Source organism: Candoia aspera, chromosome 4, assembly GCF_035149785.1.
Source record: "Candoia aspera isolate rCanAsp1 chromosome 4, rCanAsp1.hap2, whole genome shotgun sequence".
In the NCBI taxonomy this organism is placed as follows: domain Eukaryota; kingdom Metazoa; phylum Chordata; class Lepidosauria; order Squamata; family Boidae; genus Candoia; species Candoia aspera.
This window is the reverse complement of record NC_086156.1, coordinates 108,065,246-108,089,298: the sequence shown is the minus strand read 5'-3', so window position 1 is coordinate 108,089,298 and position 24,053 is coordinate 108,065,246. Positions and strand designations below refer to the sequence as shown.

General features: G+C 38.8%; 1 protein-coding gene across 1 annotated transcript; it reads left to right on the top strand.

Annotated features, from left to right (window-relative positions):
* The first annotated feature begins 603 nt into the window (after positions 1-603).
* On the top strand, positions 604-23,923 carry LOC134496968 (vomeronasal type-2 receptor 26-like). The gene is made up of 8 exons (XM_063302683.1): positions 604-806; positions 1,386-1,481; positions 1,990-2,281; positions 6,581-6,693; positions 7,819-8,110; positions 9,246-10,100; positions 21,100-21,226; positions 23,013-23,923. Exons 1-8 carry the CDS (start codon positions 604-606, stop codon positions 23,921-23,923), a joined length of 2,889 nt encoding a protein of 962 aa, XP_063158753.1.
* The last annotated feature ends 130 nt before the right edge of the window (positions 23,924-24,053 follow it).

Below are 24,053 nucleotides of genomic sequence, written 5' to 3'. Positions count from 1 at the left end.
GAAAACAAGCACTCTTAACTCTCTAGTAAAAGGAAGGTTATAAAATGTGGGTTTTTTCTGGTTACACAAGTGTTCTTGTTGAGGTTTTCTCACTCAGCTCAGTTGAGATCTTGTCCCCAGTGATATTCCATGTATACAAGTATAGAACTACACAACTGAATTTTGTTTCCATTCTGTTTTTGACTAGGTTTAAGTTTTTCTTGCTATTTCATACATTTGATCAATGTATTTTCTATTTGTTTTTCTGACCATGTGACTTAGTGTCTTGTTTATTTTCCCTATAGCTGCCAAGAGTTCATATGACTTAAACATTTTCTCAAATCCCTGAGTAGTTCTATGGAACGTAACAAAACAATTAACTAACATTAAAGGAAGCTCCATTGCTGTATTCATGGTTGGGAGTAGAGAGATGACACCATCGCAATCTGATTCTTCACTCCAAAGCATCTGATCACACAAGACAACTAGAATATATGCAGGCTATTCTAAGCAATGAGTTCCTTTGCTTAGTTTGTGCACAAGGAAGTGGTGCTTAGTTTGTGCACGAGGAATTGGTACCTGGTGTATCTCTTCTTTTAAAACATGTTACTGTTCATGGCGATGATGACAGTACTACTGCCAGACATTGTTTGCCATATTCCTGCTATAACCGCAACATGTTCTGTGGGCAAGCTTCATCTTATGAAGCATAAATATTATCATTCAGGAGATCTCATCATTGCTGGCATTTTACCACAGTCCTACATGATGTCTGAAACAATGAAGTTTAAAAGGCATCCATCTGAAGAACTGATTTATGACTTCATGTACAGACATATTGCTCTTAAATGTAGCATATCTATATTTATATTTAACAAGAGGTGTTAAAAGCTAAATGTTAATTTATTAGAGAATGGAGTACCAAACTGAAAGGAAGCCTAGCTCCCAATCGCCACCTTGTTACTGTATTATTATTGCATCATCATTGTTTTTGCTATTGTTATTATCATAATCATTCTTACTGTATTAGCATCAGTAACATGATTTATTTCTTCTCAGTCAATCCAGTTATTTTCATTATCCGGTTGTTTCTATTTTTGCATGCATGCAGGTCCCTACTGGCATTGCTCCCTTAACATTCCCCAAGAAGGAGGAGACCAAAGTTTAGCACAGTGACTTTCTTTTAATTAATTCTAACTTTGGAAGTCTATGGATTTCGGTATTTCCTTTTTTGCCCATTTTATTTCTTGTGGATCATCAGTGATGCATGTTATTTTATCACTGTTTGCAAGTAACTGAAGATCAATATTTAAGGTTTTGATGATTGCACAGTAGGAAAGTAGCACTTCCCTGTGCCTGTTTAAAGCCATCAGATCTTGTATATCTTGTATATCTCCCCTCTGCAGCTGTGATTGGCAAACAATGTGGCTGCTTGAAGTAGGTACAGACAAACGCTACATCTGTATTCTTACATACTCCAAAGGTGAACCTCATGAAAGAAGGTGAATGAGGAGCTAGCAAAACAGTAACAGAAGTAGGTCTGCTAACTGCCCAGAGAATGCTTATATTGTTGATGACTATTGCTTTCATCAACTCATCTATTCTTTAGTGAAAGGTATTTGTAATAGCTGAACTGGATTCTAATGGTGAGCTCCATTTGTAGAGAATTTTTCATCCTCTTCATCAGACCAAATTCAATTGTCATAGACTTAATGAGAAGTCCTGAGATACCTTTGGAAACATTTCAATGCCAGTTGCTGCAGAAGTTCTGTATCAGTTTTCACACTTGGGCATCTTGGCGCTCATGTAGTTTAGAAATTACTGATGTGATTGGGTTGATGTTCGAAAAGTAAACAGGTCAAATCTGAGTGTGAATCTGTTTCTCTGCTTTCCTCTGCTGGCACTGTACAATCTGTTTTTGGCCATTGTCTTTAGCTGACTTATAAAATGGGTGAAAAGTCCTATTCCTTAACAAAAGCAGTATGACTTAGAATATACCTCTTACTGCAGGTTTTTCCTACAGAATTACCAGCATGTCCTAGCTCTGATTTTTGCTGTAAAGGAGATCAATGAACATTCCCTCATCTTACCTAACATAACTTTGGGGATTCACGTTGCTGATAGCTATTTCATGGCAAGAGGGACCACCTTTGCTTCAGTTGAGCTTCTCTCCACACGGGGCAGGTTCATCCCCAATTATAAGTGTGATGCCAAGGACTGGGCAGTATCTGTTATTGCAGGACCTACCTCTCACATCTGTTCCTTCATGGCAAACGTTCTGAATGTCTACAAGATGCCCCAGGTAAGTTCTGCTTAAGAAAGAGGAAGGAAGGCAGGAAGGCAGGAAGGCAGGAAGGCAGGAAGGCAGGAAGGCAGGAAGGAAGGAAGGAAGGAAGGAAGGTCTTTTCTCTCATAAGTTTTGTGACTTGGAAATTGTAGCAATTTCAAAACATGAACAAAGAGGCAAACTTGTAGGCTTGCCACAAGATGGGGATATTTTTAGTTTATTTATTTTGTGCATGTATTTGATCTATGCCTAAATTTGTATCCAATTCCATATTACACATTTCAATTTCTTGGCTCATTTATGAATTCACTGATATAAAAATTGGGATCATCTTCACTCGTTTTCAGCACATTTGAACATTAATAATATTAAGGATTTAGGAACCTGACTTAACCATTCAGGAAATCATAATTTAGGAGCAATTACTTGCTGTTTCCTTCATTGAAAATTGTTGGTGCAAATATTCTACATTAGTCCAAGTAAAATGACACTAAATTATGCAGTAAAAAGAGAAGACAAATGCATAATCACTGAAATAATATATGGTAGAGGAGTATTTACTTCCCCTTTTACAACCTTTTACTTGACTGTGAAAAATCATGGAGAAGGTTAAGGAAAGCTAGGAAAATTAAAACATGAATTATTATAATTTAATTATTATTATTGACGATGATGATGATGATGATCCTATGTATCCCCTAAATGCCTATACTTCAACTGTACTAAAGACGTTGACTTTTAACCAAAGCTATTTAACTGAATTGACTATTGGTGGGGGGGGGGTCTAGCAAGAAAAGTAATCTGCTCACACCGGGGAGAGAAATATGAAAGAAGGGGTTCTTTGAACCTTTGATCAGAGAGTCTGACATGACTGGGCTGGACTGAAGACTCTGGATTAGACTGAGAGCTTGGAACATGACTGGACTGGGCTGCAGATCCTGGACAAGGTTGAGAACCTGAAGCACAAGAAGACAGGTCTCACGTTACTGAACAATGCTGGTCAATTGAAGCATGGCCAGACTGGACTGGAGATCCTGGGCAAGGCTGGACGCTGGGAACAAGGTTGGGAACATTCCTGGAACTCACAGAATGGTGGCGGTGAAGTCCGAAGCTGGATGCGAGGCTGAGGTTGCTGGATTTGGCAGAAAGAAGATCCTCTGTGGCAGCAAGTGCAGGGTACAGGTCCTCAATGATAGGACACACAGTCGCTGATTCCCCTCTGGCTACAGACAAGGTTTCCGGTGCAGGTAAGGACTCTTCCTCTAGGGCTGCAAGCTCAAAGGATCGGTTGTCTCCAGCAGATTGCTCTTCGTGTGTCTGCCTTTTATGCTGATCCCCTGCATGCCTATTCCCTTCTGCAGCCAATCGGGCTGCATTCTCCTTTGCACACTTTTCTGCACACCTTTCATGTGCACTGATTGGAAGATTCAGTTCCTCCTCCAAAGACTGGCCAATCAGCATCTATAATTTCTCCAGCAACGCAGAGTCATGTCTTGGTTTTGCCTTCCCAGTTTCTGCCTGGTAAGTTTCTGTTTCCCCTTCGGACTCGGGAGGAGTTTCATTTTCTGAGACAGAAGCCAGCTGAAACCTTACAAAATGGCACTAAAATCTCTGGCCCAGGTTTGTAAGAGCATTGAGTAGCTACTGCTGGATTTATTTGCACTGGCTGGGGGACAGGAACCTAGCCCCCAAACCAATGATTATGTAGGGCAAGGCTCTTTTCTTGTTGTTGTTTTCATGTGTTGGGATTTGTCACACACCATTGTATTCTAAGCACAAATAACTTGTTCTTTCACTAGCATGCTATCAAAGGCACCATGCTTGTAATTTCAGCATTCAAGATCACTGCAATGACTGTACTCCCCATGATCACTTTATACAATTTATCTGCCTTTTCTATCATTTCAGCAGCTTCATTAGCATACATCATTTGGGGCATACATTCTATAAAGTCAAAGCAAATTCCTCTCTCTGAACACGACAAAAGACTCTTTTGAACGAACCCCTCTCTATCTTCCTCATACACAGAAATCAACCCAGCCAAAATGCAACAGTAAGTGTAACATTCCTTTAAGCTGGAGGATCTCATCTGGGAACATCCATTTGACAAACAGTTTTGCTGATTCATTATTCATCAATGGAGCTGATGCATATGTGATCTAAATGGGGGAAAGAAAGAAGAACAGAGGCAAAAGGGATACTTTAAAAAAAAAAATAATGCAATATGTATTTACTTAACCCAATGTCTGGGTTTGAGTGGGATATGGAAAGAGGATTCTTTAAAAGTACAGTTTCACAGCATGGCATTTGCAAGTTCAGTACTACTCATAAAACAAAAAAAAGGGACAGCACTTTGATGATATTCTTCATATCTCATGAATTTCTCATCTTCTGGCCTCTAACATTTCACGGTTCTGGGATCTTTCTCTTAAGAATTATAATGAAGATCTGATACCTGAAGTTAATAAATAGCAAGTGAACTTCCCTCTTGTTCCATATTTGTGTCTCACCAGGGGAAATTTGTAGTTGCACAGAGTGGTTGCTATGTTGAGACAGGTCTTAGAACGGGGTCCTCCAATGATAGCTACCATACTGGTCTGGTCATTACATTTGTAGTTGGGGATAAATTTATCTTTTGTAGATAGAAATTCTATTGCTAAAAGGTAAGTTGAACTTTCCTTGGTATAATCAGTAGTGATGTGGAAACCAAGACTAACATTGGGTAAAATGCCAGAATGTTGATTGATCTCCTTTACAGCAAATGCCAGAGCCAAAGTATGTTGGCAATTATGAATGAGGAACCTTCAGTGAAAGTTTATGTCAATATATTTCTGCTTTAGAAGTGGACAGTTGCTACATTATAATACATACCCACAAACACACACACATACATGTGAAAGATGAAAGGTCCCCTGTGCAAGCACTGAGTCATGTCTGACCCTTTGGAGGGACGCCACTTTCATGACATTTTCTTGGCAGACTATAGCAGGGTGGTTTGCCATTGCCTTTCCCAGTCATCACCTTCCCCAGCAAGCTGGGTACTCATTTTACCAACCTCGGAAGGATGGAAGGTTGAGTCGACCTGAGCCAGCTACCTGAGAACGCAGCTTCTGCTGGGTTTGAACTCAGTTCATGGGGAGAGTTTTGGTTGCAATACTGCCACCCACCACTCTGTAACACATGAGGCTCCTATTACACACATACATACATATATTCATACCCACCCAAATTAATGCTTATTGTTTGCTCTGGACACCTGGACTTTGGTCTTTATCAAATAATAGCCATAGATTATATGGATTGGGACATTCTGACCTAGTTGGTGCTAGTTGACACTGAGCTAAGGTAGGATTTGATTTCAGTTTTATCTGTATTTTGTCTGTAGTCAGTTCCATTTTCCCACCCTAGACTTGTAATAGACTGAAATAGTTTCTCAGATGCACTTGAGGGTTTCCTGCTTCATTTCTAGGTGAGATGAAAGATAACAAAGCTCTGGATTAACCAGAGGGTTTATGCAAGGCCTACATTAGTTAAACATTTTACTTCCAAACTGGAAATGGCAAAGTTTTATCCTACAAAGTGAAATGGAAACAAATAAATAAATACTGCCCCCACAACCCCACCACATTCTTGAACACTGGAGGTATTTTTATACTTATCATTTCTTTTCTGGATGTATTTATTTGTTTGTTTATTTGATTTTTATCCTGCCTTTATCATTTTTATAAATAACTCAAGGCAGTGAACATACTTAATACCCCCCCCCCATTTATTTTAATAAGGGAAATTACACACTTGGTGTTTCTCATGTGTGTATAAAGTAAGATCTGGGAGATACCAGCTGAGCTATGATAAACATCAGCATGTTGACTTCTGAAACTTTTTAATGGATTCAGAATACCAAATTGGCCATTATCCCCCCATTTGACCATAATTATGAAATAACTGGGTTTAATGCTATCTCACTTGGTCCATGAACATTCCCTTGGGACTGGCAGATCATCCAACTGTTTGCTCATACTTCATGACTCACTGCAAGCTGAAGCTAGAATCAAGCAGAGCTATACTACTGTCATTATTGGTAGTAGATATTGCACAAGACTGGCTTTAGATCAGCTGCCTGTTGCCACTGGAATGAAAGGTATTCAAATGCCAATAACAGAACAGACATGCTGGAAGAAGGCAGGAACACTCTCAGACAAAGGGGTGTTATTTGTGGCACTGATTATAGCTAAAGGGGCTCTGCCTCATGCCTCAAGTAAGGTTTCTATTGCTAAGTGTCTGGTTGGTGAACCTCTTTCTATTCTCCACAAGTATTACCAGCCAGGGGATTTCATCATTGCTGGCATTTTGTCTCAGATCTACATTTTTTCGAGTCCAATCAGCTTTCAGAAGCAGCCTTCTGAGGAGAGTTTTGATGACCTTGTGTAAGTAATTTAGGTTTAACACATAAATTTCAGATAAAGTTCTCAAATTACTCAAGCTAGTTCTCACTTATAGGTGCAAGTTCTAGGTGAAAAAACAACAGAATGCAAGGAGAAATCTTTTCAGTCTTTAAGGCAATGCAAATATATGCTTTTGTCCATCCCTTCTGACTCATATATCTTATTTTTCATGGGGAGTGGGGCCATTTCACTCAAAGCAGAAAGTAATCTTAGCTGCTTTTCATTTACTTAACAAGCTCAATGACTGATGAATGCATGCTAGGTAGAGGTGCAAAAAAGAAATAGGAGGAGCAAGGGAGAATGTTTTCAACAGTTTTACAAGAACTCTAGTCCCCATAATGGTAATAGTAACTCTACATCTCACTAAATCCAGTGGAGTTAACTGAAGCATGAGGAAATACGGAGGATGTAGATTATAAGAAAGGAGCCTGGTTGGTGTAGTGGTTAAAACATCAGGCTAAACACCAGGAGACTGTGTTCCAGTCCTGCCTTAGGCACGAAGCCAGCTGGCTGACCCTGGGCCAGTCCCTCTCTCTCAGCCCAAGGAAGGAGGCAATGGCAAACCACTTCCGAAATACCTGGCCAAGAAAACTGTGAAGACTTGTCCAAGCAGTTGCCAGGAGTCAACAGTGACTCAAAGGAACCAAAAACAAAACAGAGATTATGAGAGAGATTATTGGGCCATGAAAGGTAAGAGAGTAATTCCTAATGGAATGTGTCTAATGGAAATACAAGAATGTCATTATGCAAAAAATTAAAAGCAGGACCAGTTTGACTCCTCTAGTTATGTTGTTCAAAGCTGGCAAAGTGAAAGAAATTAATTATCTTTAACTCATAATGTTTTCATGTTTAATAGGTACCAGTATAATATCTCTGAAGACAATATGTTACAAATTGGTATGTGAAAGTGAGCATGTATGTGACAGTGACTTTGTTACCTAATAATTTTCAAATCTCATTCTTTATGGGAAAATATTTTCATAATTGTTCCATGCAGTTGACTTGAAGTGCCTTGTTTTCTATGGATCGATTTTTCATAGCGCTATGTCTAGATAGAATGTGCATTAGAAAATGGGATCTAACCTGAAACAATTCCTTTTCATATAGGATGTTCACTCAGAATTACCAGCACATCCTGGCCTTGGCATTTGCTGTGAAGGAAATCAATGAGAATAACCAACTCTTACCCAATTTCACTTTGGGCTTCCACATTTTAAATAGCCATTTTTTTGCAAGATGGACCTATCTTGCCTCTTTGGAACTTCTATCCACAAAGGACAAATTCATCCCTAACTACAAATGTGACACTCAGAATAACATTTTGGGAGTCATTGGGGGACCTAATTCCGAAGTCTCTCTCCACATGACAAACATCCTGAGCACCTACAAAGTTCCACAGGTAAGTTGTAAGCATAGAATGACAGTGAGAAAGAACAAGATTCTCAAGTTTAAGTATGGTTTTGTTCATGGATGTTAGAAATGGAAGTCTCTTTATGAAGCTGTGCGGCATTTTTTCTGAAGAACTGGCATTGGGGTGGTTTAACCTCTATTTGTACGTGAAGGGTGCAGAATGATGAGTTTATTAATAATACTACTTTATTGGTTAGCCATTAGGCCATGATGCCTGTATAATGAGCTCATTCTCTCTCCAGCTTTAGTGTAAACTGCCCAGAGTCCCTCTGTGGGAGATGAGCAGTGACAAAATTTGGTAAATAAATATGTCAATCCATCCTCTTATCCCAGGAGTACATTTGCTTAACAGACTTCCTTGAGGGACTTTGAAAATCTTAATATTTCTTGACATAGTAGTATTAAAAATGTTTCTGCAGAAGGCATATTTACTTTTACTCCCATCTATGTAAGAAATATATAAAAGTTCAGCAAAAAAAAAAAAAAAATCTGAACAGGGAAGGAAAGCTAAACAGTTCCAGGAGCCTACCTTTCAGCTAGTGTACCATCAAATCTATTGTCCTGTTCCTTCCTTCACAACTCATCTAAAGTTCTAATGAACTGCCATTTTACCATATCTGAGCTGCGTAATCCAGCCAACCGGGTAACAAAAACACAGATAAACAAACAAAGGACATCATTATCTTTTTCTACCATAAAATGGTTGCCTGGATCTTGGCAGCACAGATATTGTACAGCCAAGTCTAGGAACATGTTGGCTACTGAAAGGAGGTCAACACCATCAGAAATGTTCATGTTACATGCAGGATGATCAGAAGGAATCAAGACTGGTATGAAATCTGCTGCTGAATTAAAAGAGGAATGTTGAATCTCAGCTTCCCCACCTATATCTCAGAAGACAGTATAGATTGCATATGGAGTGTATGATCTCTGTTCCATTTTGGGCTCAGTCGAGTACAATGCATGCATCCAAGGGTGGGTTTTTTAAAAATGTGCACAGTGAATCAGCAAGAATTTTTTTTATGGCAAATTTATATAGCAAAACAGCCAGTACCTTTCAAATGAGTGAACCATAAGATTGATTGTCATGATGTCTCTTCTTCTTCCACATATTCTTTCTTAAGATCCTGTATGGCTCATCTCCAATAATAAATGACAAAACCAAAGAAGATTTCTTCCACCAGATGTTTCCAGATGGGAACCATCAGTATATGGGGATTCTTGAGTTGCTGCTGCATTTCAGGTGGACCTGGATTGGTGTGATTTCTTTTGATGATGACAATGGAGAGATATTTAAACAGGATATACTTCCCATATTTTCTCAACGGGGTATCTGTGTGGAGTTCTTAGAAACAATGCCCAAAATATCTTTTTCAGGTGACATTGCTGAAACAGCAATGGATTGGTTTGGAACCTCACATATTGTCACAGGAAGTACTGCCAATACTGTTATTATACAAGGAGAAATACATACTATTAGTGTCTTAAGATCAATTTTCCACTTTGCCCAATTTTATGATATAACAGTTGAGAGCCGAGTGTGGATTATGACAGCCCAGATGGATTTTGCATCTCCTGGTTTTCTAAGAGATTGGGACATACATTGCCTCCATGGGGCTCTATCATTCGCTATTCACACAAACTATCCTAGAGGATTCCAGACCTTTCTGAAGGAAAGAAACCCTATCTCAGAAAACAGAGATGGCTTTATCAGAGTCTTCTGGAAAGATGCATTTAATTGTGACTTCTCAAATTCCACTCTGGATGAGAGAGATGAGTTGATTTGCACAGGGGAGGAAAAGCTGGAGACTTTACCTGGGACCCTGTTTGACATAGGCATGTCCGGCCACAGTTACAGCATCTACAATGCAGTTTACATTACGGCGTATGCTCTGCATGCAATAACTTCATCCAAGTCAAAAGGGAGAGCAAAGATGAGATGGTTAAGACAAAATCGACTGAATGAAGAGCCATGGCAGGTATTTTGCAGGTCAATTCAGAAGAGTTTTCTTTTTTTTTTTCTTTTTAAAAAGAAACTTTATTGATTTTCAAAGTATAAGTGAAATACAAAATGTAGAATACAAAAAAATGGAATACAGAACTAAAGAAAAAAGAAAACAAAAACCTATAAAAGTGCAGAAAATATATATAAAATATAGAAGGAAAGTGACTTCCGACCTTCTCCAACAAAGATATAAATCCGTATTATACAAGTGTAATCTCTTACCATTAATTAAACTTTTAGTAACATCATTTCTATACAATCAAGCCATTCAATCATCAAAACCCAAATCAAAACCTCATCTTTTTCAGATACAAGCAAATAATCCAAAAGTGGTTTCTAAATAGAAATAAATCCAGTCACAGTATTTTTCTCTTATCACTGCTGTCAATTTAGCCATTTGTGTCAGTTCCATTAACTTACCCATCCATTCTTCCATTGTCGGAATTTGTGGATCTTTCCATCTCTGAGCATATACAAGCCTTGCTGCTGTTATCATACTCTATACAGAAACCAAGTTCCATGTTGCTTCTCAAGCTGCTTGTCCTCAAACCCCAAAGAAACAGTTCTGGTTTCAGCTGTATATCCATTTTAAGAATCTTTGGATCTTCACACATATGTGGTCCCAGAATTTCTAAGCCTTCTCACAGGTCCACCAAAGGTGAAAAAATTTCTTTCACCATGAGAATATTTCCAACAAACATTTGATACCCCATTAAACATTTTGTATAGCTTATCAGATGTTAAATACCAAGGATACATCGTTTTGTAGAAATTCTTGTTCAAATTATGATTCAAGGTAAATTTCAAACCTTTATTCCAAATGTTCTCCCACTGTTCAAGCATAATAGTATACCCAAAATTCTTAGCCCACTTAATCATACAATCTTTGACATATTCATCTTTTAAATTCAATTGTAACAACATGTTCATCATTTGTACAAAGTTCCATTTCAAATTGTGTTTTTTTTTTTTTTTAATTAACAAAATTATAAAACTTTTTGTTGACAGAATGCTGGGAAAGCCTTTAGCCCAGGAGAGATCAGAAAAGTCACACACACCAGGCATATCTATAAAAATAATTTATTTATAGAAAGTAAAACAAAATTTAAAGGACTTAGCTCTCCTGGCTTGCTACATATCGGCAGAGAAAAAAAGAGGAAGTAAGAAACAAGTCTGGGCAGGATCCTCCCCCCAGGCAATTTGCATGAAGCATGTGTGAGGAGACAATCAAATACAACCTCTTCACCCGGCCAAAATGATTAGGTACAATAGCAGTCTTAATCATTAGTAGGAAAACCTCAACACTCCCCTTTTTATACTACAGATTAAGATGCAAACCAATATTCTCTGACAACTCTTTGTGTCTTGGTACAGGAAGAGGTTTGGTTAAAATATCAGCAATCATGTCTTTTGATTCACAGTATTTTAACATTATTTCTCCTTTGCTTATCATATCTTTGATATATTGATATCTAATATCGATATGTTTTGTTCTATTTCTGCAGGCTTCAGATTTTGCCATAGCAATGCAAGCTTGATTATCCTCATAAACAGTTAAAGGCTGGTTCACTTCCATGCCTATGTCTTTTAACAAATGTTTAAACCATGTAACCTCATTACAGGTTTGTGTTAGAGAATAAAACTCTGCTTCTGCAGTGGAAAGAGCAACAAGTGTTTGTTTTCTAGAATGCCAGCCTAAGCTAGATCCAGCAAATTGAATTAAAATCCCAGAAGTGGATTTTCTGTCACTGACATCTGCTCCCCAGTCAGAATCAGCAAAAGCCTGCAATTTCTCAGTTCCAGAGGCATTTAGCTTCAGGCAATAATTCTTTGTTCCTTGCAAATACCTCATTAACCTCTTCAATGCTGCTTTTCCAGTAGATGTAGGCTTCTCTACCTGTCTACTTAAAATGGCCACAGAATTTGAGATATCTGGGCAAGAATGATTTGCAATGTACAGTAAACTTCCAATTGCAGATCTATAGTTCTCTGCCTCAGTTAATTGAGTTTCTCCTATATCTTTCTGAAAATCTATTATCATCGGATTAGAGACTAGTTTACAGTCTTGCATATTAAAATCCTCTAGGAGCTTTTGAATTTTACTACGTTGGCTTAACAGAAAGCTACCATCCTTGTCTCTGTGTACTTCCAAACCTAGGTAATTGGTCACAACTCCAAGGTTTTTTAATATGAAATGGCTTTTCATGCAGGCTTCAAAATCAAGCCTTTGTTTTTCTGTTGATGTGAACAGCAGCAAATCATCAACATAAATGCACAGATACATACAGCCTTGTTTGTCCTTCTTGATATATACACAGGGATCTGCTTTTCCTTTTTCAAAACCAAAATTCTGCAGTTTTTCATCTACTTTTTGGTTCCAGGATCTAGCAGCTTGTTTTAACCCATAGATTGACTTCTGCAGTTCACAGACTAGATTCTCCCCTTTTTCATAGCCAGGGGGTTGCTGCATGTATAATTTGTGATCTAAATCTCCATAGAGGAATGCAGTTTGAATGTCATAGTGGTTAACTGACATTCCCTTGAGTGCAGCAACTTTTAACAGTAATCTAATTGATTCACCTTTAGTAACTGGTGCAAAAGTCTTGTCAAAGTCTAAATCTTTCCTTTGAGTGAACCCTTTTGCAACCAACCTTGCTTTATATTTTTGGATTTTGCCATCAGCATCCCTTTTCAGTTTGAAAACCCACCTACAACCCAGACAGCGTTCATTGGGAGGTAGATTTACCAGTTTCCATGTTTTATTTTCTTTCAAGGATGCTAATTCCTGTTGCATGGCAGAATGCCAATTTTGTGCAATCTCTGGTGGTAAAGCATTCACTTGTTCTAAAGACTCAGGTTCTGTGAATATGTGAAAAGCCTTTACTGTTTCAGCCTGAAAACATGATGGAGGAATGCCTTTATTACTCCTCTGAGATCTGCGAGGTAATGCAGGGCTTAAATTTTGACTCCTATCACTTTCCTGAGAAGCATCTGTCTCATCAGACAGATCTTCAGTTTGCTTTTCTGGTTTAATGTCCTCATCAGGCAAAAGATCACCATCAGCAAGTCCTTGCTGTTCTCTTGTGGTGGTCAGATCAACTGGAGAGCTAGAGTTTAATCTCCCCCAGTTTTGTTCAGCAAAAGAAGCACTTTTGCTAATTATCAATTTCTCTCCCACTATGAACCTGTAGCTCCTCTGGCTTTGTTCATAGCCAACAAAGATGGCTTTCTTTGTTGTGGGGCCTCCTTTCCTTCTCTGCTGTTTTGGAATGTGAACCCATGCAGTGCTACCAAACACTCTAAGATGGTTTACCTTTGGTTTCACACCATAAAACAAATGGAATGGAGTATTCTGAATCTCAGAGTTATACAATCTGTTTTGTACATAAGTGGCAGTAGATATGGCCTCTCCCCAGTACTTAAAGGATAATTGTGAATCTTTAATCATGCATTCCATCGCATTTTGCAAGGTTCTGCCCTTTCTTTCAGCAACACCATTTTGCTGAGGGGTGTAAGGGTTAGAAAGAATTTGTTCTATCCCCTTTTCCACTAGGAACCTTCTGAATTTGTGAGAAAGGTATTCTCCTCCTCTATCACATTGGAGTGCAGATACAGGCCTAGGGAATTTTCCATTTGCCCATGTCACAAAACTTTTAAATTTCTCAAATGCCTCATCTTTATGTTTTAAGATGTAGATAAATGTGTATCTTGAGAAATCATCAATGATGGTCATTGCATACCTTGCTTGTCCAAGACTTGGAGCAAAAGGACCAATAATGTCAGAGTGTACAATTTCCAAAGGTCTAGTTGTAACTCTGTCACTGTGCTTACTCACAGGAGCTTTTAGTGTTTCCCCACAATTTATCTTCTGAAGAAAGCTTCTTGAGGTGGCAACCACATAGGTACATAAGGAAAAGGTAAAGGTTTTCCTTGACATTAAGTCCAATCATGTCCAACTCTAGGGGGTGGTGCTCATCTCCGTTTCAAAGCTGAAGAGCCGGCGTTTGTCCGTAGACACTTCTGTGGTCATGTGGCCGGCATGACTAAACGGAACACCATTACTAGCAATGGGAGCTCACCCCGTCATGCGGATTTGAACCACCGATCTTCCGATCAGCAAGCTCAGCAGCTCAGTGGTTTAACCTGCAGAGCCACCGCGTCCCTTAGGTGCATTAGGAGACAATCTTAATTTATTTTTATTCCAAACCCTTAATATGGCATGCCTAACAAAATTATTTTTTAAAAAAATCTTTATTAACTTTAACTTTATCCTACCACAAATAGGCATGCCACCCAAATCTTAAATTGTGTCCTTCCAATTCCAATAACTTCTTATTTTTGAAGTCATCCAATCCTTCATCCAGAGCAAACAACAAGCATCATAATACAGTTTCAAATTGGGTGAACCTAACCCCCCTCATTCTTTGGCATCTTATAGTAGTTTAAATTTAATTCTTGTTTTCTTCTCTTGCGAAATGAACTTAGAAATATCCTTCTGACATTGTTTAGATGGTAAATTTGTTGTCAAAATCAGTATATTATGGAAAAGAATGAAATCCTAGGCAAAACATTCATCTTGATCACATATATCCACCCCATGAGAGATGATTGTAACTTTTTCCATCTTAACAGTTTTTTGTTTTTTTTAATCATCCAAATTTTAACATAATTATTCTGGAATATCATGCAATTTATATTTCCTAGTGTCACCCCCAAATATCTAACCTTCTTTTCAATTTTAAAACCAGTCTTACCCATCAATGATTCTTGATTATGTGTACTCATATACTTAGTCAATGTCTTCATTTTGTTGTTGTTGTTGTTGTTTATTTACTTTAAAGCCAGCTAATAACCCAAACTCCTTCAATTTCTTCATCAGGTATTCAGCAACGTCCAAAGGAACTTTTAGTATCAAAACTAGATCATCAGCAAAGGTCTTCAATTTAAAGACCTCCTTCTTTATTTTTGAACCCTTTATTTGATCATCTTGTCTAATATCGCTGTTCAAAACCTCCCAAAACTAAGATAAAAAGCAATGGTGAGAAAGGGCATTCTTGTCTTGTTCCTTGCTGTATATTGCATGGTTCAGTTAAGTCACCATTCACAATCAGTTCACCTTTTGCCATGTGTAAATTGACTTAATTACTTGAATATTTTTTTCCCTCCAAAGTCCATCTTTTCTATAAGTTTAAACATAAAAGTCCAGTTCAAATAAATGTTGTAAATATCCTATAATATCCAAAACTATTCTCACATTGTCTCTTAACTGTCTTTTGGGTAAAAAAAAAACACATTGGTCTTGATGGATAAAATCCTGTAAGGTTTTATTTTTTAAGTATTTCAGCCAATATTGAAGTAAATATTTCATAATCATTATTCAGCAATGAGATTGGTCTGTAATTCCTAGTTAAGGTAACATCTTGTCCTTCTTTTGGTAAAAGTGCAATATTGGCTTCTTTCCCAGAGTCTGGCATTGAAGAGCCCTGCAAAATGGAATTCATCCATCTTTGAAAAGTTTGAAGGAGATGACCTTGAAAACATCTACAATATAATGCTGGCAAAACTTCTGAACCTGATGCATTCCCTAGTTTAGTTTTTTTTTTTTTTTTTTTATAGCTTCCACTATTTCAAAAGTAGTTATAGGATTCTTCTTCTTCTTCTTCTTCTTTTTTTGTGACTGCAAAAGTTTTGGTAATTTTTCTTTTTCCAGATATTCATCTATCTTTTCCAAAGAAACTTCTTGCCTTTTATACAAGTTAGGGAAAAAAAAAAACACTATGAAATGATTTCTTAACTCTTTCATTCTCCATTAACATAATATTTCCTTCTTGGATCTTAAATATCATTTTTCTTTGTATTTTTTTAAATCAGTCTCCATCTAAATACCATAGGTATTCTCTTTATTGTCAAACTCTCTGGATTATGATCAAAAAGACTTTGGTAAAATATCTACTTTGCAAATTTTATTAGCCAAATAACTCAAAATCCATACCATGTCAACTCTTGAAAAAAGATTTGTGTCTTTCAGAATAAAAAGTAGACTCTCTCGCCAATCCATTTTTATGTCACCAGGAATCCACCAATGCCAAATTGTCCATCAAGTCAAAAAAAGACTTTGGAAGTTTTCCTTGCTTAAATTTGATATCTTTCTCAGATGTCCTGTCAATTAATGGAGAAATCATTCCATTCCAATCACCCTTAGTCATCAACTTTGGTATGAATAAGATGACAGTTCATTCAAAAGATGTCTAAAAATTTTACTTTTATCTTTGTTTGACACATATACTCCCAGAAAAAATAGATTTAAATCCCTAGGGTTCCACTTCAACTGCTATATAACTACCATGTCCATGAGCAAACAACAAGTGTGGTTTCAGTTGTGGTTTAACATATATTACAAGTCCAGTTATGTTCTTCAAACCTTCTGAGATAAATTCCTCTCCCAATTTTATTTATCAAATATTGAGTGTCCTTTCACCTTCTTGTAGACATAGCACATCATCATTTAATTTTCTCAAATAATGAAAAATCTTTTATTTCTTTTCTGAGGGGCATTAGCCCATTTATATTCTAAGTAAGGTAATTAAAAAACATTGTTAAGCAAACAATCCATCAACATCCTTAGATGTAGCACCCATCTCTACATCCTGAACAGCAGACTCCAGTTGTTTAACTTCAGATGCAGCTGTTTCATCTGCATCTTGCTCAGATTTGGTTCCATGTCTGGTGAGGGCATCTTTGGCTTTAGGTATTGAATTCAATCTAAATCTTTATTGCTGGTAAGTAAAACTTACTCCTTCTAACTTTTCCCTATGAAAAACAATCTTGTTCTTATTTAAAACATCTGTCAGGAAAGCATTTTTTTTTTTTTTTTTTCTATATGAAAGGCAATTACTCTCCCAAATCTGTCAGAACCCTGACTTCTCTGATGGTGTCACCACACTACCTGAACAGCTCACTTCAACATTGCCTCTTTCTCCTACTCCATGTATTCTTCCCCCCCTCCTCCTCCTCCTCCTTCTTTGAATTGGAACGAGTACCATCAGTGTAAACCCCTATCTAGAATGTTTAATGCTTGTCCTCTGCAGCAATGTTTTTTTCTCTAGACCATTACCCAAAAGTTTTCAACTGTGATGGGACTATTCTTAATAGTATCTCATGGCATCTTGTTTCTCCACCTTCTCCCCAACTTAGCTCCACAAGTTTATGAGAAGTACTTTCTTTAAAAACAATGCTGGAGAAAACATTTCCTTCGATGACAATGGGCATATAGTTGCTGGATTTGATATTTTCAGCTGGATCACATACTCAAATAACACATTTATAAAAGTTAAAGTTGGATGGGTAGACCCAAACTCTTTCTTTTCCAAATCACTCAACATTCATGAGGACTCCATTGTATGGCCCACAAGATTTAACAAGGTATATATTTTGTACAGATATGGGGGATAGCTTGATCCACATTTTGAGTGTTCAGAAGTGGTTCCTTGTTCATCTACTGAAGCAGTGTAGACTTATTCAAGTATTATACTTGTGTTTTGAATTGGGATGTGTTCTATGGTTTTGTGTGCAATTTTGTTGTTGTTTATTCATTTAGTCATTTCCGACTCTTCGTGACTTCATGGACCAGCCCATGCCAGAGCTTCCTGTCGGTCGTCAACACCCCCAGCTCCCCCAGGAACGGGTCCGTCACCTCTAGAATATCATCCATCTATCTTGCCCTTGGTCGGCTCCTCTTCCTTTTGCCCTCCACTCTCCCTAGCACCACCATCTTCTCCAGGGTGTCCTGTCTTCTCATTATGTGGCCAAAGTATTTCAGTTTTGCCTTGAATATCATTCCCTCAAGTGAGCAGTCTGGCTTTATTTCCAGGAGTATGGACTGGTTGGATCTTCTTGCAGTCCAAGGCACTCTCAGAATTTTCCTCCAACACCACAGTTCAAAAGCATCGATCTTCCTTCTCTCAGCCTTCCTTATGGTCCAGCTCTCGCAGCCATATGTTACTACGGGGAACACCATTGCTTTAACTATGCGGGCCTTTGTTGTCAGTGCGATGTCTCTGCTCTTAACTATTTTATCGAGATTTGTCATTGCTCTTCTCCCAAGGATTAAGCGTCTTCTGATTTCCTGACTGCAGTCAGCATCCACAGTAATCTTCACACCTAGAAATACAAAGTCTTTCACTGCTTCTACATTTTCTCCCTCTATTAGCCAGTTATCGATCAAGCTGGTTGCCATAATCTTGGTTTTTTTGAGGTTGAGCTGCAAGCCAGCTTTTGCACTTTCTTCTTTCACCTTCATCATAAGGCTCCTCAGTTCCTCTTTGCTTTCAGCCGTCAAAGTGGTATCATTTGCATATCTGAGATTGTTAATGTTTCTTCCAGAGATTTTAACTCCAGCCTTGGATCCCTCAAGCCCAGCACGTTGCATTATGTGTTCTGTGTACAAGTTGAATAGGTAGGGTGAAAGTATACAGCCCTGGCGTACTCCTTTCCCAATCTTAAACCAGTCTGTTTTTCTATGGTCTGTTCTTACCATTGCTGCTTGGTCGTTACAGAGATTCTTCAGGAGGCATACAAGATGACTTGGAATCCCCATACCACTAAGAAGTTGCCACAATTTGTTATGGTCCACACAGTCAAAGGCTTTAGAATAGTCAATAAAACAGAAATAGATGTTTTTCTGAAACTCCCTGGCTTTTTCCATTATCCAGCGGATATTGGCAATTTGGTCTCTAGTTACTCTGCCTTTTTGAAACCCAGCTTGTACATCAGGCAATTCTCGCTCCATGAACTGCTGAAGTCTACCTTGCAGGATCTTGAGCATTACCTTACTGGCATGTGAAAAGAGTGCCACTGTTCAATAGTTTGAACATTCTTTAGTGTTTCCCTTTTTTGGTATGGGGATATAAGTTGATTTTTTCCAATCTGATGGCCATTCTTGTGTTTTCCAAATTTGCTGGCATATTGCATGCATTACATTGACAGCATCATCTTCAAGATTTTGAACAGTTCAGCTGGGATGCCATTGTCTTCTGCTGCCTTGTTATTAGCAATGCTTCTTAAGGCACACTCAACCTTGTTCTTAAGGATGTCTGGCTCTAGCTCACTGACCATACCGACAAAGCTATCCCTGATATTGGTATCCTTCCTATACAGGTCTTCTGTATATTTTTGCCACTTTTTCTTGATCTCTTCTTCTTCTGTTAGGTCCTTGCCATCTTTGTTTTTGATCATACCCATTTTGGCCTGGAATTTACCTCCGATGGTTCTAATTTTCTGGAAGAGATCTCTTGTCCTTCCTATTCTATTGTCTTCTTCCACTTCCGTGCAATTGCTTGTTTAAAAATAATTCCTTATGTCTTCTGGCTAACCTCTGGAGTTTTGCATTTAATTGGGCATATCTCCCCCTATCACTGTTTCCTTTCGCTTTCCTTCTTTCTTGGGCTACTTCTAGGGTCTCAGCAGACAGCCATTTTGCCTTCTTGGTTTTCTCTTTCTTTGGGATGCATTTTGTGTCCACCTCCTTAACAATGTTGCGAACTTCTGTCCATAGTTCTTCTGGGACCCTATCTACTAAGTCCAGTCCCTTAAATCTATTCTTCACTTCCACTGCATATTCCTTAGGAATATTAGTGAGCTCATATCTAGCTGATCTGTGGGTCTTCCCTAATCTCTTTAGTCTGATCCTAAATTGTGCAAGAATAAGTTCATGATCTGAACTACAGTCAGCTCCAGGTCATGTTTTTACTGACTGTATAGATGTCCGCCACCTTTGGCTGCAAAGGATGTAGTCAATCTGATTTCGGTGTTGTCCATTTGGTCCAAGTCCATGTATAAAGCCGTCTCTTAGGTTAATGGAAGAGAGTGTTTGTTATGCAGAGTGAGTTGTCTTGGCAAAATTCTATCAGCCTATGTCCTCCTTCGTTTTGTTCTCCCAGGCCATGCTTACCTATAATTCCAGGTGTCATTTGACTGCCCACCTTAGCATTCCAGTCTCCTGTGATGAAAATGACATCTCTTTTAGGCGTGTTGTCCAGTAGGTGCTGCAGATCCTCATAGAACTGCTCTACTTCAGCTCCTTCAGCATTTGTGGTCCGGGCGTATATTTGGATCAGTGTGATGTTAGATGGCTTGCCCTGAATTCGAATTGAGATCATTCTGTCATTTTTTGGATTGTATCCAAGCACTGCTTTAGCCACTTTACTATTAATTATGAAGGCTACTCCATTTCTTCTGTGGTCCTCTTGTCCACAATAGTAGATCTGGTGGTCATTTGATGTGAAGTGGCCCATTCCAGTCCATTTCAGTTCACTGACGCCCAGAATGTCTACCTTTAATCTTGACATCTCACCAATCACCACATCCAATTTTCCCTGGTTCATAGATCTTACATTCCAGGTCCCAATGGTGTGTTGATCCTTAGAACATCAGATGCGCTGTTTACTACCAGCATCATCGGCCGCTAGCCATCCTTTCGGCTTTGAGCTAGCTGCGTGATCACGTCTGGGGCTGGTTGAACTCATCCTCTGTTCCTCCCCAGTAGCATTTTGACCATCTTTCGACCTGGGGGTCTCATCTTCCGATGGTATACCGACATATCTCTGGTTGTACTGATCCATTTAGTTTTCATGGCAAGAATACTGTGGTGGGTTGACATTACCTTCCCCAGGGATCGCATTTAGTCTGACCTCTCTGTCATGACCTTCCTGTCTTGGGTGGCCCTTCACGGTTTAGCTCATGGCATCATTGAGGTGCTCAAAGTCCAGCACCACGACAAGGTAATGATCCTTTGCTGAAGGGTGTGCAATTAGATGACAGTATAATGGAAGTATTTTACAGCGATCTCCACAATATGGTCGGAAGGAAGCTAGTTATTATTTTTTTTTAGCCCTTTATGTGTGTCTTCTTTGCAAGGACCAATGCCCTCATGGAATGCCAAATTAATGCTTAATCCTTTTGTCTTCATCATTCAGGAGAGACCCCGTTCCCTGTGTAATGACAATTGTCATTCAGGTTCTAGTAAGATCAGGATAGAAGGGAAACCATTTTGCTGCTATGGGTGCCGTTCATGTCCAGAAGGGAAGATTGCAAATCGGAAAGGTAAGCTGTATTCAATTTATAACATTAAATATTCCATGGAAACCTGTGTGGAAGATAATTCAGTAGAAAGTGTTCTAGTTAGGAGTAGTATAGGAGAAACAATGGTGCTGATGGGTATGAGTACAAAAAAGCAAAACATTCCACTCTCTCCCTAATTCCTTTCAAGGGACTTGAGTAAATACATACTATGTAAGCTCTGTCATTAAAAAAAAAAAAAAATAGAGGGCCAAGGAATGTTAATAAAAGTAGGAAAAAATACATGAAGACCAGCATAGGCTCTGGGAACTAAGAACAGTTTAACAGCAACTTGCTAGGAAAAAACAAAACAAAAACCTAACTTCATGAAATACCGTCTCTTTGTTTTCTCAAAACCACCACTGCACTGCAGTCTTGCCTCATTATCTACTAGTTATGCCCTCACTAAATCACCCTATGGCTGCTGATAAATTGCTGGTTACCTCACATTTGGATTATTGTAATGTGCTCTACATGGGGCTGTCCTTGAAAACCACCCAGGAGCTACAGCTGGTTCAAAATGCAGTGCCGAGAACAGTAATGGGCCCCTCTCAGTGAGCCCATGTGTCACTACTGCCATGTGAGCTGCATTGGCTGTTAGTTGGCTTCTGAGTGCAATTCAAGATGTTGGTTATTACCTATACAGTTCTCTATGGCATAGGGCCTGGATACCCTAGAGACTGCTTATCTCCAGTTGTTCCCCCACACCCACCCCGGTATGTTCCAGCAGAGTGGGAGATCTCCAGGTCCCCTCCATTAAATATTGCCATCTTGTAGGACCGAGGAAGCCTGTCTCCTCTCTTGCAACCCCCATCCCCCAGAGATAAGGATTGCACCCTCTCCTAGGGCTCTGGGAAGCCCTGAAACCTGGCCTTGCTGCCAAGCCTGGGGTTGATGTTTGTCATAGTTTAATGGTCCCTGTTTTATTTTGTGGATTTTGTTATCAGACTACTTTATTCTGGGCTGCCTGTGGATTTAATATTTCTAGTTTTTATGTTGTTGTTTTTTTAGTTTTGTATGCTGCCCATAGTCCACTGGAGTTGGGCAGCCAATAAATTTAAATAAAGAAATAGATTTGCTATTGTATCCAATCACATGTGAATTCCAGTTTGCATAACTCTATATATAGGCTTTGTCCCCTGCCTCTAAATCAATACAATAAGTAAACAATCTGTGCTTCAATGAAATTGGTGGCTGGTCTCCGATTTTAAATATATTCTTGTGAAAATTAGTGGAAGGGATTTCCCCTATAGTATCTCCCCCTCCAGAATGTGTTCTCTTTTGAAAGACACAGTTAATATGTCTGATATATATATTCACAAAAGGGTGGGACATCAATTTCCAACAATTGGTATGCATGGTTGGCTTCTAAAAATTTGCTTTCGTCCTTCATGAAATCAGATGAAGAAACTTCGACAGCTTCACACACTGCCTTGATTTCATCTGATGAACTTTACATTGAATCAATGTTTACAAAATTATATTGGTCAAATTGTGCATCAGTTCAAATATTCAATACAGTAATCAAAGAGGGATAGAAATAAACATCATTTTGACTTGAGTCCAGTTCTATGCAGGTTCATTGATTGTATTACAGAAGTAGTTTATTGGTGTCTTCAGTCTAGCCAATAGCTCTTTAACTGCCAGGCAACCTCCCATCAAAGCATTAACCAGGGCCCACTGTGCTAAACTTCTTACTTCAGTCAATATTAGCCATGTCTTGATTAATGCAGAATCTTCTACAGTGTAATAATAGCATTTTCTTTTGCAGACATGGATTATTGTTTGCCATGCCCAGATGGACAGTATCCAAACAACAACCATGACTCGTGCCTTCCAAAACATATAGTTTTCCTGTCTTATGAAGACCCCTTAGGGACCAGTTTGGCCACTACGGCAATTGTCTTTGCTTGCATTGCTACTGTGGTGCTTGGGATCTTCATCACATACCAGGACACTCCCATCGTCAAGGCCAATAACCGGAACATCACCTACCTTCTCCTCGTCTCCCTTGTGCTCTCATTCCTTTGCAGTTTATTGTTCATTGGACAACCAGAAAAGGTGACCTGCCTTTTCCGACAACCTGCTTTTGGGATCGTCTTCTCAGTAGCCATTTCTTGTGTGTTGGCCAAAACCATCATTGTGATTTTAGCTTTCATGGCTTCAGTTCCAGGATCCAAGATGAGGAGATGGCTGGGCAAACAATTAGATAATTACATTGTTGTTTCCTGCTCCCTTATTCAACTCATTGTTTGCACTGTGTGGCTTGTAACCTCACCCCCATACCCAGATGCTGATATGAACTTAGTGGCAGATGAAATCATCCTGGGATGTAACGAAGGCTCCACTCTCATGTTTTACTGCGTCTTGCTCTACCTGCTTTTCCTTGCCATTGTTGGCTTCAGTGTGGCTTTCCAAGCCCGGCATTTGCCGGACAGTTTTAATGAGACCAAGTTTATCTCCTTCAGCCTGTTGTGTTTTTGCAGTGTCTGGTTGTCCTTTTTTCCCACATATCTGAGTACCAAGGGGAAATACATGGTGGCTGTGGAGATCTTTTCCATACTATCTTCCAGTGCAGGGTTACTGGGCTGCATCTTCTTTCCCAAATGCTTTGTTATTCTAATGAGGCCTGATCTGAACAATAAGAAACAGTTAATGAGAGGCAAGAAAGTGGAAACATAGTATCATAATACTATGATATTGTTTCAGTAAAAGATATATTCATTGAATCAGAAACTACAAATAATTCAGAATTCAGTACCACCTGTAGCAGTGGGCCTGCCATGTTATGGCCACTTGTCATCACTCTTCC